Raw genomic sequence first — 16,824 nt, 5'->3', positions numbered from 1 at the left:
CGTAAGAATCCCATTTTGCCATCAATATGGCCAATTGTCACGCCCATTTAGCACGAAAATAATGAAATATAAGGTTTTTAAAGCAGCTATATCGAGCTTTTCCGTCGTTAATTATTCTTTTCCGTAATGGAAAGCCCAAATAAAGAAGTTTATGTTTCGGGTCAAATTATTTTGCCCTTTGCAATAAATGCCATTATTTCTTTGCAACCTGTCATTTTCGCCTATACTTTTGTGTGTGGAGTTTGTGTACATCCGGGCACCTTACATCTTTGAACACGGTATGGCGACTTGTTGTTGTGGTTAAAAACGTCCGAGTTCCGGGCTTCGTCGAGCTAGGCCTGCGGTGTTGGCCGATCGTAGCTCTAAGGGATTGTTTAGTTTCTCCAATATAAGCCCATTTAGCCCGCCGCTGAACAGGACAGGAGGACTTCGCTTTCAACTCTCGCAAGCGTGGGACCAGGCACTAAAAGGAATTGATCGCCGTCTCTCACGGGATCAATCGTAAGTTCCAGTATTTGATTTGATTTCTGGGTTTTTTTTTTCAGTTGTGTCAAGATTATTGGGGCTTAAATCACAAAAGATCTTAAATGGGATATACACATATCAAACGTTGTTAAACGTGCCAGTTGGCGTTTATTTATTCTCAAGCGGTTTGGTTTACCACTAGAACACCTCAAAACCATCTATATTGGATTCAAAAGTTTATGTTTTTTTTCTTTATACCTCAGTGAGGTTGGCGAAACGCCTTTATTTTATTTAGTTTATATATCAAGCTAAAAAACTTGCTATTCCACAATATTGCGGCTCAAAAGCCACGACATGTAAATTAACATTATCAAAACATTATGTATAACTTATTACAGTGTATGTTGTTTGAATCCTCTTTACAACCAGTAGACTTCGGTTATGTATATAAATGCGCTTTTATAAATGCACACGTGACCAAATTTATTTATTTATTTATTTATTTATTTATTTATTTATTTATTTATTTATTTATTATTTTTACTTATGTACTTACTTATTATTTTGGGAATATTATTTGTTCCCCCTTTCGGCCAGGCAAAACCCACCATCCCCCCTTTGCACGACAATAATGTGTATGACGATCTAACTTGCCATACTGGCCGAATAAACCATGCATTACATGTGACGTTGATGTATAGTATACATCTCCCTCAACATCTTCCAGCCGGGATGATTAGATCATGTACAGTCATCTACGTGTTTATACTCTAAGTTGTACGTAAAAGGGTGTACAGATTACCGATTTAGCATGCGGAGACACAAAAAGGTGCTAAAAACACATTTTGAATTTGTTTTTTTGTCCATTTTGATACTAAATTGAACGTGAGCGAGCGAATGAGTAAGTTAGGGTTGATGGGATCGGGCGGGAACATCTAGCCTATTAGTTCCAGAGGGTCATTATTCCAAAAAGGGCTAAAGTTATAGTTTCGTCAATTTACGTTAAAATTAGGGTCAGGGTTATTTTCAGTGGCGGCACTACAGGGGGAGGGGAAATATTTCTCTTGACTCCCAAATAAATTAATTCATGACCCATTCCTTCCGAAGAAAGTGACAGGCCCCCAAGTTCCCTATCATCATGTGCAAACATTATCAAATAACATCATCGGCAGCTACGCAGTTCTAACCTTAATGCCCGTAAGAATCCCATTTTGCCATCAATATGGCCAATTGCCACGCCCATTTAGCACGAAAATAATGAAATACAGGGTGTCCCAGAATGATTTGTACCGTGTTTGCAAAAATAACTAAAAATAGAAGACGGACAGTGTATCTATTTTTGATACCAGCATTATAATGTTGGATATGTCTCCTACTTATTCTGTTAATTTCAGCACGCTACCTTTATTTGTTTTGGCGTGGCATGCAATAATGTAAAATCGATGAAAAACAACTCGCATACCTTTGAAAAATGGCACAATACGATTAAATGAAGAACGTGGGATGTTTGGCACAGCATTTCGACGACAACTACTGTTGGGGTTGCGCCCACTGATCTCTATAGAGATCAGTGGTTGCGCCTTAAAGCTTGCCGGACAGCTGCAAGGTTCGCTCTAGTTCTTACAGTCTTACGAGCACCTGAAGCTTCACTCTGCCGATTCCTGACAGTTCCATGCTCGTCAAACGTCTTTACGTTATACACTATCGTCTAATGAATCTTTTTTGCGTCTCAACATAGCTGCCGGTTTGCCAGTAAGTTTTTGAAAGAAATCCACGCTGCTGTACAGTAAATTGAGGAGCCGTCTTTTCTATACCACAACCAGTTCGATCTCTGCAAGCATTTCAAATGACATGGACCTCACACCACAATAACTATATTTAAAACTACCGCCAAAGAGAGAATGGGATTAGGCCACAAATCTTTAATTCCATATAATGATTGCTTCGTAACGTCATAAATAATAGATAGATATCGGCTATTTAGTGGAAATATGAACAGGGCACAACTAAAATACCTGCATAACTTTTTTTAAATAACTTTGTGCTGAACGGTTTGTAATGTTACAGATTTTCAAAATAGGTTGCGTTGTCAAAACTTAGAATTCACCATTTTTACGCAATCTTCTATAACTTCTACTAGAAACGTCCAATTTTTAAAATCTAAAAAATCTGAGAAAGCTAAATATATGTAGAACTTAAAATGCAAAACAATATGACCATTCAACATGCCCTTTATACCTAGAAAATTCCATCTTTCCCGGTATAGATCATTCTGGGACACCCTGTATAAGGTTTTTAAAGCAGCTATATCGAGCTTTTCCGTCGTTAATTGTTCTTTTCCGTAATGGAAAACCCAAATAAAGAAGTTTATGTTTCGGGTCAAATTATTTTGCCCTTTGCAATAAATGCCATTATTTCTTTGCAACCTGTCATTTTCGCCTATACTTTTGTGTGTGGAGTCTATGTACATCCGGGCACCTTACATCTTTGAACACGGTATGGCGACTTGTAGATGTCAAGTGCGCATTTATAAAAGCGCATTTATATAAAAGTATATACGAGGGTACGTCATCTGTGATATTTGAGTTCTTCTATATACACACTCGCTATGAAATGATCGATGTAATTTTTGCCAAAGCTCTCTACCATTCGCATGCTGTGAATTGCCAAATCGCAACAGCTTAAAATACTAGTAGTTGTTAATCTTAATTCACCATTTGTCTACGATATGCTTTTTTCAATAAACCTTGAATAATAATAATAATAATAACAGCTACTTAATTATTCATAAGCCTTCTTTAAATGCATGGTTTTAGTGTTCGTTTTGCCTGGCATTACTGTCGATCGTGTCATTGGTTCATTAATGTTGCTTTTTTCAAGTGCAACCTTAATTCTCCTGATTTCAGTATAATATCCGCAGGATTGGCATCACCTGACGCCTGATACATAGCCGTCGTGGCTGCCACGGTACATCGAAGAATTGGTCTCAATTTTGGAGAAGAATCCGCGACAAGACACATGAATTCCGCAACCGGTGCAATGTCTAACGGCGGAAAATATTTATTCGTCTCAATGCAAACTTTTGCGTAACTGTCTGCCATAAATCTTAAACATAGAGGGCGCTCAACTGAGCGTATATTGAAACTGTGCCTGGTCGGCCAATTGAAGATCATTTAAGAGATTGCGAAAACGGACATGCAAAACGGAGGATTTACATTATTGTTCTCTGACCCCAATTCTGCTGTGCCAGAGCACCATCGACTCCCTCGGACTTCGGATTGTAAAATCTGTGGTTGTATCTTGACAGTTGGGTACTGTTACAAACCGATCTACCGTGTGTGGACCACAAACAATGTCCAACCAGTGGAAATGCTGCGGGTAAAGTTTCCATTCGTAGCCTGGATTAAGTCATGATAGCCAATCTGCTTTTATGTTCTCATTTCCCGCCAAATATGTTGCCGATATGTGAATATCGATTTCGATTCCTCGTGTTTTTTCCCATTACTTTGATTTCTAATGCTACTAGACGCTTTTATATATCCGTCTAAAGATTAATAAGTTCACCTTGTGGCTCACTTGCAGACATATTTTGATAATTTAACGGTCAACAGCCGGATTGAGTAGCGATTATTGCGCGAAGAAACACAATTTAGACAAATCGATGTCATGTCAAATGTCAGGACACGACCCCCCCCCCAAATACTATGAGTATGATTTATAGTCTACTAGATTCCTTCTTTTCTTTCTCCTTTAGTGTAAATTTGTGTACAAATAACATTTTCTTATTTACAGTTGATTAAACATGCTGAGAGGTAAAAAAAACAAGTGCCCAGTGGACACCCTTGAGCAATAAGAGAGATATGTAGTCAAAGGTTATACAGCGGTCAAAACTCAAAATTGCTCTGATTTGGATTAAAAAAATTACCAAATAGTCGGGAAATGCTTTGATAGGGCGTAGCACATAATGAATTTAAAAAATGTTATGCGTGAATGAAAATTTTCCACAAAATCTAACTTTGTCATCTTGTTGGTACTGTCATTATTTGATTACTAATACGAGTATAGGCTTAGTTCTTCGATATATTTACAGATTCAAACATGTCACCTACCTGGTTTGACAAGCCGTACCATTTCGGGGAAACTCGATTGGTTCAGATGTCCAGGATAGAAACTTCCTGCACACACCAATGCGTCATACGTATCTTAAATTAATAGTAATAGTACAGGGTGTCTCAAGAATTTGAAGAATGCTGGTACTTTCTTAAGGGCTGTGGTAGCAACGTTTGCACAGTATTTTGTAGGACATGAGAGCACATCAGACATACCAAATTGTATTTTGAATACGAGGAATGTCCTTCTGATATCAAATAATTTTTGAAATAGGCGATTTTATGGCAAATTATTAAAAATTGATATATGTTTTTATTTTCATAATATCACAATAGCAAGGGATGTTTAACATTATTTTATCCTTGATTTATGACAATAAATGGTTAATAAAACATCCCAGGCAAAAAAAATCATGGGTATTCCCAAAATTCGCAACTGGTTGCTACATTACTGGTCAAATACGATAGGATTTCAGTCATAATTACGTTAACACGGCTACCCAATATTGCCAGGGTTAAAACTCCGGTCGAAGCAGGTAGTAGAATTCGGCAGACGATCATGCATGGAGGCTTGTAGACTTGAAACAGGCACTGTCAGTGATTGGTTAGGATTAGTTTAGGGTTAGGATTATTGTTAGAATTAGGGTTAGGATTAGGTTATGAATAGGCTTAGGGTTAGCTTACACAAAATAATTACTTGAAGGTTGGACACCGCCCCCCCAGTTACTTGTTGAATCAGAAGCTAGCTATTGAGGGAAGCAAACAGATTATTAGCGCTATGAGAAATATTTTTAAGTAATATTACCTGAAATCCTATCGTGTTCGGCATGTAATGTATGCAAATCATTGAATGAACGTGGCATGTTCATGCCATGAACATGGCAAGACATTCTGATTCTTTTGTTTTGTGGCATGAAAATCCTCTATCAAGGATTCATGGGTGGTTAATTTTGAACCCATTAAAATTGTAATTGACGCCCTTGAATAAAAGATTAATGGGTATGGAAGTAGAGAAAATTTGACATTGACTATTATTCATGCCATGAGTTACCCATAAATAAGGAATTTATGGGCATTTATGGCAATAAATGGTTAATAAAACATCCCAGGCAAAAAAAATCATGGGTATTCCCAAATTTCGCTACTGGTTGCTATGCAAATCATTGCATGAACGTGGCATTCTGATTCTTTTGTTTTGTGGCATGAAAATCCTCTATCAAGGATTCATGGGTGGTGAATTTTGAACCCATTAAAATTGTAATTGACGCCCTTGAATAAAAAGATTAATGGGTATGGATGTAGAGAGAATTTGACATTGACCGCGGTCCATGCCCATGAGTTACACATGAACATGCCCTGAACATGTCAAGGCTATGACTACACGCATAACAAAAAAAAAGCATGCCAGGGCATGAATATTCATGGGTGAGCATGAACAACCCATCAAAATTTCCCAAATTCATGAAAATTCATGCTAGCGAAAATAGGGCATGTTCTTGGCATGTTCATGGCAAGATCTTTGCATGATCATGGGCATGACTCATACATAAATTTTTGCCTGGGATTTAACAAAAAATCAGGTTGTACCCAGGTTCGAACCGGAGTGAAAATATGAAATGATTGACCGCTGTGCCACGGGCAACTAAACTGGCCTCAAAAAGAAACTTATAATTTTTCACAAGGTCATATCTTAAAATCCTCTCCATAAAAATGAACAAAAACTGCACACAGGATTACTTCAATACTCTACTCTAAACACATGTCAGTAACCAAGCAGCTGCCCAACTGACACAACCGCAAAATGCACTGACATGGAACACCTTCCTGGACCAAAATTCACACCCCAACAGATTTCTTTTGTTGGGTTCCAATTATTCTCCTGTGAATGTGGTCCCGGAAGCTGTTCCGTATCAGTGCATTTTACCGTTGTGTCAGTTGGACAACTGCTTGGTTACTGACATGTGTTTTAGTATAGTCACCAGAGGGATTCCCATGCACCGAGTGCTTTTTTTCTAACTTACATTTTGTAATCCTGAAGGTGTCTAGTAAATGAATTTTGATGTTCCTAAAATTAAATATTGTCCCATGGGGTTCATTTGGCGGCCACCTTGGATTCCGACAAATTTCAATTTAATTGACATAACTTTTGAACTCGACATCATAGGAAGACAAATGACCCCATTTTTCGGGATAATGTGGACATGAGCAATCAATTAAAAGGTTTATTTTCATGATTTAAATATGTTGGATACATTAAAATGCAAAATATTATGTCCCATGACGTTCATTTGGCGGCCATCTTGGATTCCGACAAAATTCAATTAAATTGACATAACTTTTGAACTAGACATCATAGGAAGACAAATGACCCCATTTTTCGGGATAATGTGGACATGAGCAATCAATTAAAAGGGTTATTTTCATGATTTAAACATGTTGGATACATTAAAATGCTAAATATTACTAAAAATTGTATCTTCAAGGCATACTCGTCTGTATAATAGGAGCTCTTTTTGGTACATTGAGAAGGATATTTTGATGTTATTGATTTATTTCATATTTTCTCTTCTAGGTGCATGACTTAACTTATTATTAGCTAGAACTGGTGTTAGTGAACTAAAAATTGTAGCATAGTTATAGTGAAGTGGTGGATAATCATGCCAAAACGCAAGGGTGATAAAGATACTGAGTCAGACTCACTGCAGAAACGTCCTCCTGTAAATTGTATTTTACATGTGAGTGGTATTGAGCATCTAGATTATACGCCGCTCAGTAAAGTAAGGGGCTCCGCCACTGACAAGCTGGCTCAGCTACATGACATTTGCGACAAAAGACACATTGAACCTCATGATTCACCCTATCGCATGGATGATGTCTGTAATCACATTCCGGAGAGTCTTGCTTGTGTAGATTTATGTAGAAACAATTGGATATCATCGAGGCTGCTACCAAAACTTTACTAAAAATCAATATCGTTTGAAATGTAGTGCAGGAACTAATGAAGCTTCAACATCACAATCCTCTCATAACCGTAAATTACAATTATCAACTGTCATGCGACTGTTCCCTCCAGAATGTATCTTTTGTGAAAGACTGGAAATTAAAGTGTCTGGAAAGACTGAGAGACGCATCAAATTCCCAGTATTCAAGGACAAAGACAGAGCATTTAAGGAGCCTACTTGGAAACAGATTGAGCATCGGGCACTAGAACTAGGACTACATCGTCTACATAGCATGGCGCTAGGTGAGGACCTCTTTGCAAGAGAGGCAAATGAGAAGCTGAAGGTCCTACTTGAGAACCACATTATCCATGACTCGATCGCCTATGCCAAATTTCATCTAGGTGACAAAGGGTATATCACCAACAACCTGGTCTACAGCGGAAGCATCTCTGACGGAGACACGGCGGAAGCATCTCTGTAGGAGACACGGTGACTGAAAACTACCAAAGCACATACTGCTCTGCACTATCATCCGGCACCTCTACAGAAGCAAACAACTCGCCACTATTCTCAGTAAGCTGGATATAACTGTGACACTGAGACATATAACTTCGCCTTGGAACTTGAGACAGTGCTGGCCAAGGATCTTGATGAGGTTTCCACATCCTTTACTCCGCAGATCATTACCGGCGAGGGAAAGGATGTGTTTCATCTCGAATGGGACAATCTAAACAAAACAATGACGAATATTCATGGGTCAAACGTGGTGAATAGCATTGGTAGGATAATGATACAAGATGTGAAACCCGGGTTTGATACCACTACTAACCAGGATCGGACTCTCCTCTCTACGAGCGTAGATATACCCGAGACCATGGCTTCTGTTCATATCTGTAGTCAAGTCGGGCCCAAATTTCCTGAGGGAACCGTGTTCACTCCGCCCATGATAAATAGCGAAATGTACTCAACATGCATCTCAAAGAATATCGTGTCTGGTCATTTACACGGGAAGCAGTGGGGAGAAGCAGCCTGTCCCAGGGTTTGGTGGCTTCCTCTTAGCTACCGGTGTGAAACCCCAAAGAAAGTCAACTATCGACTATTTCACCCCTATCCATCACCCCTTCACCGAATATTCGACTTTGAAGGAGCTTCTAAAGTGGTCAGAGGATGCCACCATCCAAGTGGGTCAGGAGTATGTCTTCGTCTTCATATGTGACATACTTCACAAGCATTGTGAAAGTGGAGGGGTCCTGTAAAGCGAGGTCGAGGGTCTCACGAGGAGTACATGTCTGTACGAGATTCAGCAAGGTCTTGGGGTTGGTGACCTCCACGTTCTCCTCCTCAATGAATCGCTCAATTAACAAGCGCTTCACCGGCTTCACCAACTGTTTAGAGGCAGTACAGTGCTTTTGCATAAGCCTTCCCTGTCAATACACTACGTAGGCAGCCACTGGTAATGAGATCAGCCACCAAACCCTGGGACAGGTTGCTTCTCCCAATAGCTTCCACAGATGTGAACAGGATCAGGAGCCATGGTCTCAGGTGTATCTACCTTTAGGGAGCGCACCTTGCTCAGCGCGTAGAGAGGGAGAGTTCGATCCTGGTTAGTGGTATCAAACCCGGGTTTCACATCTTGTATCATTATCCCACCAGTGCTGTTCACAACATTTTAGCCATGGATATTCGTCATTGTATTGTTTAGATTGTCCCATACGAGATGAAACACGTCGTTTCCCTTGCTGGTAATGATCTGCGGAGTATTATGTGGAAACCTTAACCAGCACTGTCTCTAGTTCCTAAGGCGAAGTTGCATGTCTCACAGTGACCCAGCTTACTGAAGATAGTGGTGAGTTGTTTGCTTCTATAGAGGTGCCCGATACTAGTGCAGCATGTGCTTTGGTAGTTTGGTAGAACAAACAGGGCCACATCCTTATACTTATCTTTGAACCCCAGCTTATATGAATAAGTCACCGCGTCTGCGACAGAGATGATGGCGCCGTAGACCAAGTTGTAGGTGATATAGCCTTTGTCACCCGGATAAAACTTGGCAAAGATGATCGAGTCATGAATATCATGGTTCTCAAGTCGGACCTTCAGCTTGTCACTTCTGTACTCTGGATTGGGAAACCACTTCTTTCAAACTCTTGTATGATTGTACAGAAGACTCAGCGATCTAAGTAACATAACCTCCTTCTGCCCAACAACTCGGTCTTGAATGAAATCAAGGACAACAGTGAATGCCAGCAGATGTGCAGCAGCTTTACGATCCTGCTCTGTTTCAGTTGTCGCTTTCGCTTCATCACGCAGGTAAGTTGTGTACTTCGTGTTGAAAGAATCTCGACAGGAATAGTGGAAATTCGCCTCTTTTGCAAACAGGTCCTCACCTTGCACCATGCTATGTAGACGATGTAGTCCTAGTTCTAGTGCCCGAGGCTAAATCTGTTTCCAATTAGGCTCCTTAAATGCTCCGTCTTTGTCCTTGAATGCTGGGAATTTGATGCATCTCTGTCTTTCCAGACACTTTCATTTCCAGTCTTTCACAAAAGATACATTCTGGAGGGAACAGTCGCATGGCAGTTGACATGGTTGATAATGGTAATTTACGGTTACGAGAGGATTGTGATGTTGAAGCTTCATTAGTTCCTGCACTACATTTCAAACGATATTGATTTTCAGTAAAGTTTTGGTAGCAGCCTCTATGATATCCAATTGTTTCAAAATCTACACCAGCAAGACTCTCCGGAATGTGATTACAGACATCATCCATGCGATAGGGTGAATCATGAGGTTCAATGTGTCTTTTGTCGCGAATGTCATGTAACTGAACCAGCTTGTCAGTGGCAGAGCCCCCTACTTTACTGAGCGGCGTAAAATCTAAATGCTCAATACCACTCACATGTAAAATACAATTTACAGGAGGACGTTTCTGCAGTGAGTCTGACTCAGTACCTTTATCACCCTTGCGTTTTGGCATGATTATCCACCACTTCACTATAACTATGCTACGATGTGTAGTTCACTAACACCAGTTATAGCTAATAATAAGTTAAGTCATGCACCTAGAAGAGAAAATAGTAAATAAATCAATAACATCAAAATATCCTTCTCAATGTACCAAAAAGAGCTCATATTATAGCCTATACAGACGAGTATACCTCGAAGATAATATTTTTAGTAATATTTTGCATTTTAATGTATCCAACATGTTTAAATCATGAAAATAACCCTTTTAATTGATTGCTTATGTCCACATTATCCTGAAAAATGGGGTCATTTGTCTTCCTATGATGTCTAGTTCAAAAGTTATGTCAATTTAATTGAATTTTGTCGGAATCCAAGATGGCCGCCAAATGAACGCCACGGGACATAATATTTTGCATTTTAATGTATCCAACATGTTTAAATCATGAAAATAACCCTTTTAATTGATTGCTCATGTCCACATTATCCCGAAAAATGGGGTCATTTGTCTTCCTATGATGTCTAGTTCAAAAGTTATGTCAGTTTAATTGAATTTTGTCGGAATCCAAGATGGCCGCCAAATGAACCCCATGGGACAATATTTAATTTTGGGAACATCAAAATTCATTTACTAGACACCTTCAGGATTACAAAAATGTAAGTTAGAAAAAAAAAGCACTCGGTGCATGGGAATCCCCTCTGGTGACTATACTATTTAGAGTAGAGTATTGAAGTTATCCTGTGTGTAATTTTTGTTCATGTACAGGCGAATAATTGAAACCCAACAAAAGAAATCTGTTGGGCTGTGAATTTTGGTCCAGGAAGGTGTTCCATGTCAGTGCATTTTGCTGTTGTGTCAGTTGGACAACTGCTTGGTTACTGACATGTTTTTAGAGTAGGGTATTGAAGTAATCCCGTGTGCAATTTTTGTTCATTTTTATGGAGAGGATTTCAAGATATGACCTTGTGAAAAATTATAAGTTTCTTTTTGAGGCCAGTTTACAAATGTATGCTGTGTTCCGGAAAGAACTGTGAAAAACTTGCTTTTTTTTTGGCGAATGGGGTTCAGAATTTGTATGTAGGGTATCCAAAAAAATGCTTGGGTATATTTTGAAAGTGAAACTCAAAAAGTAGTGTGAAGGTGATGTGCAGGTAGGGCTGTAGCCGTCTAGAAAAATCTGGATATCAGTATTATTTTGATATTATGATATTTCATAATGATATTTCATAGCAAAATTATTGGAAACGAAGTAATAATTTTTGTTTATTTTCAAACAATGATTTACTCTAGGATTGGTGTGACTTTTTAAATTAATGAGTTGTTAGGGACAGTAAATAAGATTTAGCATGGTTTTAGATATATTTTGTACCCAGCGAGTGTTTCGGGTAAATATAGTCTCAATATTCTTCTTTATCGGTGTGTTTTAAACTTGCTGGTCACGGCTACCGCGTGACTTAATGTATTATCATATTGCAGCCCATTATGGTTGCAGAAAGAAATTACGCGGCCGGCACATCCTCCCTCACAGTTACGACAACATCATCAAGTCATGTGACCTTAGTCTCGCTCGCGGTCACATGGCTCCGAGGATTGTGGATGCAAGTCACAGGACGGCTCTGATCAGTAAATAGTCGTGAGAAATACGTTCTTATAATATAATTCCTATTTCGTTTGCAGAGAGGAGTACCTTGGAATTGGCGCATTTTGAAAATTGGACTTAGCACCTCAGTGAATATGATAATTGCCTTTTATTCCTAGCAATGACAGGAACAATTTGAGGTGTTTTACAACATGATAGAACAATTTTAAATATTTCCCCCACCTTCGACCCCTCGTGGGAATCATCAGGGCTAATCAACCTTAGTTCCACTAATGAAGCAAACACAATGCTAATTCAAATATCAATACAGTGTGCCATGTACTACTACCGTAAAGATTCGCCTAATGGCTCACTTGGGCTCCATTGTCTTGGGGGTAAATGCAAATAGAGAGCTTCTGAAATCCCAACAAGAATTAATGCTCCGTGCCCATATTTGCTGGTGGGAATTTTACGGGAGGACACTTTTAGGTTGTGCCTAAAATTCCACTTATGTCAAGGGAGCTCATAGCGCCATTAGGCGAACCTTTACGGTATATCTCTTTTACAAAACTCACCATTGGCTATATCCAAGGGTTTGGCACCGACTGTAGCACACATTAATGACTTATAAATTTGCTTTTCTTGACAAACTTTCAGGCTTGGTTTTGACATATCAATTCCATCGATGTTGGCAAACTGGTGGATATTTTTCAGCTGTTATACACACACGAATATATCACTAGTGAGCAGTATTGACATTAAAAATCTTACACGTATAAAAAGTCGTGGGTGTTACAAATCTAAAAACGTCTTTGCATATTATTGATCGAAGTTTGCTTTCTTTGTGATTTCTTACTCTGTGGTTCGTCAACTTAAGAATCCCACTTCATTCTTACACGTGTAAGATGCAACCTTACGCGTATAATATGCAATCTTACGCGTATAAGATGCAACCTTACACGTTTGCTTACACGTTTTTTGGACCTCTTGGCCATTCATAAATATCAGGTGGTGACTTCTGATTTACCTCATTTGACCTTTGACCGCGGGTAAACTCAGGTTGACTATTTATACTCTCTCAAATCAAGGATAACTTGCATCATATTTGAGCCCGATTGGGCATATTGTAACATTTGACCTCATTTGACCTTTCCTGACCTGTGATTTCGGATGGCATTTACGGTTTCATACTCCTTTAGTGTCAGGGATCATTTTCCGCAATTAGTTACATCATGATTGGAGCAACTTCAAATTTAAATCGTCCTTTGACCTCAGATGACCTTTGTCAGAGATTATTTTCTGCAAGTTATAGCCCCATCGGAGCATACTTCATATATTGTTTTGGTGATTGCATTTTCGTAAGGGATGATCTACCAAAAAAGACGTTGACAACGTAAAGAAATCAGCAAGTTTAAAAAAACCCACCTCGGCTCACTTTTTGAAACTTGGTCCCATTTGTAAAAGGTACTGATTTAAACTTATCATATTTATATAAATCTAAAACATTTCCAGAAGTGTTATGTATCTTTAATGTGCATATGCGATATTAATTTGAAAGCTTTCTGGAACGACCTGAAACATATCAAAACCCTTGGTCACATTTCAGAATCCCTGTTTAAAAGGCTGTGCAGCAATAGCAAACCGTAATGTACAATCCTGTCAAATATGCCAATTTTGCTTTCAATCGTTGTCAGTTGGCTATTTTTAAATTTTTTTCAGGAAAGGCTGGTATTTATCTGTGGCTAAGATTGTTTTCTTCCATAATCTAGCTTTCAAAAAAACGGTAAATATTACAACGCCGATTTACTGCACAAAATCCTGATTTGCCTCGTCTGGGCTACTTTGTCTCTGCCTGAAACTATAAAGTGCGCACTCATTTTTCAAAAGGAAATATACTTCTCAACTGATATGGTTGTACTCTCTCTTGTCATCTAAAAATAACTTTGATTTATTTATAACTGGCCTCGAGATTTAACAAAAACCTACAGGTCACCCCCAAATCAAATGGCAGATTTCTTGTCATCGAGTTCAGTCGCTTGCCTGCTACGTTAGTCTTGTGCACAGTCATCAAACACGTTGCACATGGCATAACGGCACAATGCTAACTGTTTCACAGATTGCAGAAGAGGCTAGCCAGACTCACTACACACACAGCCATGGTGATTCGAGGTGTGGGATCAAAGGGTCAATCTCGTGCAACAACACACAGAAAATAAGCATGACTTTTGTGCATTAACGTTTCGATATGAAGGTTATTATCTTGTTCTTGCATGGTAAGCCAATATCCTATTGTGCTTTGTTTTATAATAATCATGACGAATGTTTGAATTCAACGAATAACATGTATGCTTGCTTGTAATCTTGTTGGAAACGCTGTATTCTTTTGAAATAAAATAAAAACACTGATTTGCTGTTGGTGTTCATAATGGGACCAAGTTTCAAAAAGTGAGCCGAGGTGGGTTTCTTTACGTTGTCGACGTTTTTTTTGGTAGATTTCTTTTCTTTTTATGAATGTAGCCAAGCAACTCTAAGCTTGGAAAGTCATCAGGTTACGAAGTGCTCCATAAAACGAATAAAACGAAAAATAGATGTTTGAAGTTGCTATTCTTGATTCATGACAATAAATAATTAAACAAAACTTTATCAGTCGTTTATTTTTAAAACTTGCTCGTCACGCGTGACTGCAATGTTAAGAGGCGTACACAATGATCAATATGCATTTTAATATACATTAATTCTTGAAAGAATTGTTCATGAAAGATGTAGTAACTTTTTAAATGCCAAAGAATTACTGTACAATAGGCAATATGGGTTTCGTCATAAACATTCTACGTACATGGCTGTATTAGACTTGATTAAAGATACAAACAAGGCTATTGATGAAAATATGTATACTGCAAGTGTCTTCATGGACCTTTCAAAGGCCTTTGATACTATTGATCATGACATCTTATTACAAAAGTTGTACCATTGTGGTTTTCCAAACTTTTATCGTTTATACTATTTGCAGATGACACAACTGTTTTTCTTTCTGATAACAATATTCAAAGGCTTTGTGACAATATGAATAAAGAGTTGAAGGAGATTGTTAACTGGTTTAAGTGTAACAAGTTATCCCTGAATGCCAGTAAAACAAATCTTATGTTTATTGGAACACCTCATCAAACAAAGAATATAACTGATGTCCACAATGTATTTCTGGATGGATGCAAACTTTCACGTGTATATGACGTTAAATTTCTGGGCATTATACTTGATGACAACCTAACTTGGAGGTCACATATTAACAACATTAGTAAAACATGTTCTAGAAATATTGGTGTCCTAAACAAACTTAAACTATTTTTACCAAAAACAAGCCTGTATCAGTTGTATTGTACGCTAATCTTACCATAGTTAAGCTACGGTATAATATTGTGGGGTTCTGCTAATAAGTATAATTTAAACAGACTTGTGAAGCTCCAGAAAAGAGCAGTAAGAATTATAAATAATAGTTCATATCTTTGCCACACCAAACCATTGTTCGAAAAGTACAATTTACTTAATATATGCCATCTGTATAATAAAGAACTGGGTATATTTATGTACAAATATCATAAGGGTCTATTACCAAGTTCATTTGACAACTTGTTCATAAACATGAAGTCTATTCACAATTATAATACCAGAAAGAAAGAGAATTATCGAACTGACATCCATAAAGTCACTGATGTTTTAACACTTGGTCCTAGGCTGTGGAATAGTTTGCCAAGTGAAATTAAAGAAGCTAAACTGGTAAATGAATTCAAAAATAGTATGTTAAGGTATCTAAAAGATAACAAATAATGTCACAATTCATATTGTGCTGAATCTATGTTATCCACTATACTATTTGATACTTCACTACTGCTAAAATATTTGCCTATTTTATTATGGTAAATTAAGATGGGTTCTTATAATTCATATTGTGCTGACTCTATGTTATTCACTATACTACTTGATACTATACTACTGCTAAAATATTTGTTTGCTTAAAATTGTATTATGGTAAATTAAGATGGGTTCTTATAATTCATATTGTGCTGACTCTATGTTATTCACTATACTGCTTGATACTATACTACTGCTTTAATATTTGTTTGCTTAAAATTGTATTACGGTAAATTAAGATGGGTTCTTTGTTTATTTATTTATGTTTATGTGTATATTCGTTGTTTTGATTAAATTATAATTATTTGTTAGTTAAAAGGTGGTACATCGTTATCAGGCCTCGGCTTTGTGATGTACCTATCTTCATCAAATTTTGTTAATACACAATAATTGCATATAATAATGCTATAATGTTTGTATGAGATTGATGAAAAAATAAAGATTGATTGATTGATTGATTGAATTATTCAAGGCAACATAAATATGTAAAGAAAATGTAAATATGAACAACACACACCCAATGTTGACAATGCCAGAGAGACACAGAGAGTAAGTCCGATTTAGGCCTACTTCAAGTCGGAACTGGTAAATGCGCATTAAGCGTCGAAATGCCCCGACTAGGCAAGATAATCGTGTTTTAATGTGTGTGGTTCTTTGTAGCCCTGCGGGGCAATCTACTTGGCTATCCGAATTTCGCGGTTTGTGGTTCTTTGTAGCCCTTCGGGGCAACCTAGTTGGATATTCCTATTAAGCGGCGGTTGTCGGCGATCTTTCGTAGTTTGTGGTTTTCATCAAGCCATGCCATCTATCGGGAGTTTAATTTATAGTTTAAGCTTGTTGGATATCCATATTTCGTGG

General features: G+C 38.0%; 1 protein-coding gene across 1 annotated transcript in view; it reads right to left on the bottom strand.

The window, feature by feature from the left end:
• The window catches only part of LOC140167186 (methyltransferase-like protein 27), a 28,503-nt gene that overhangs the window by 2,838 nt on the left and 8,841 nt on the right, over positions 1-16,824 (bottom strand). Inside the window, exons 4-5 of the mRNA XM_072190547.1 lie at positions 12,633-12,771; positions 4,575-4,667 (exon numbers count right to left, since the gene is read on the bottom strand). Of these exons, the coding sequence (XP_072046648.1) occupies positions 4,575-4,667; positions 12,633-12,771 (232 nt within the window). The remainder of the gene's footprint in view (positions 1-4,574; positions 4,668-12,632; positions 12,772-16,824) is intronic.

The sequence above is a fragment of the Amphiura filiformis genome, chromosome 13 (assembly GCF_039555335.1).
Source record: "Amphiura filiformis chromosome 13, Afil_fr2py, whole genome shotgun sequence".
Classification (NCBI taxonomy): Eukaryota; Metazoa; Echinodermata; class Ophiuroidea; order Amphilepidida; family Amphiuridae; genus Amphiura; species Amphiura filiformis.
The sequence above is the reverse complement of the archived record's forward strand: the minus strand, read 5'-3'. Positions and strand labels throughout refer to the sequence as shown.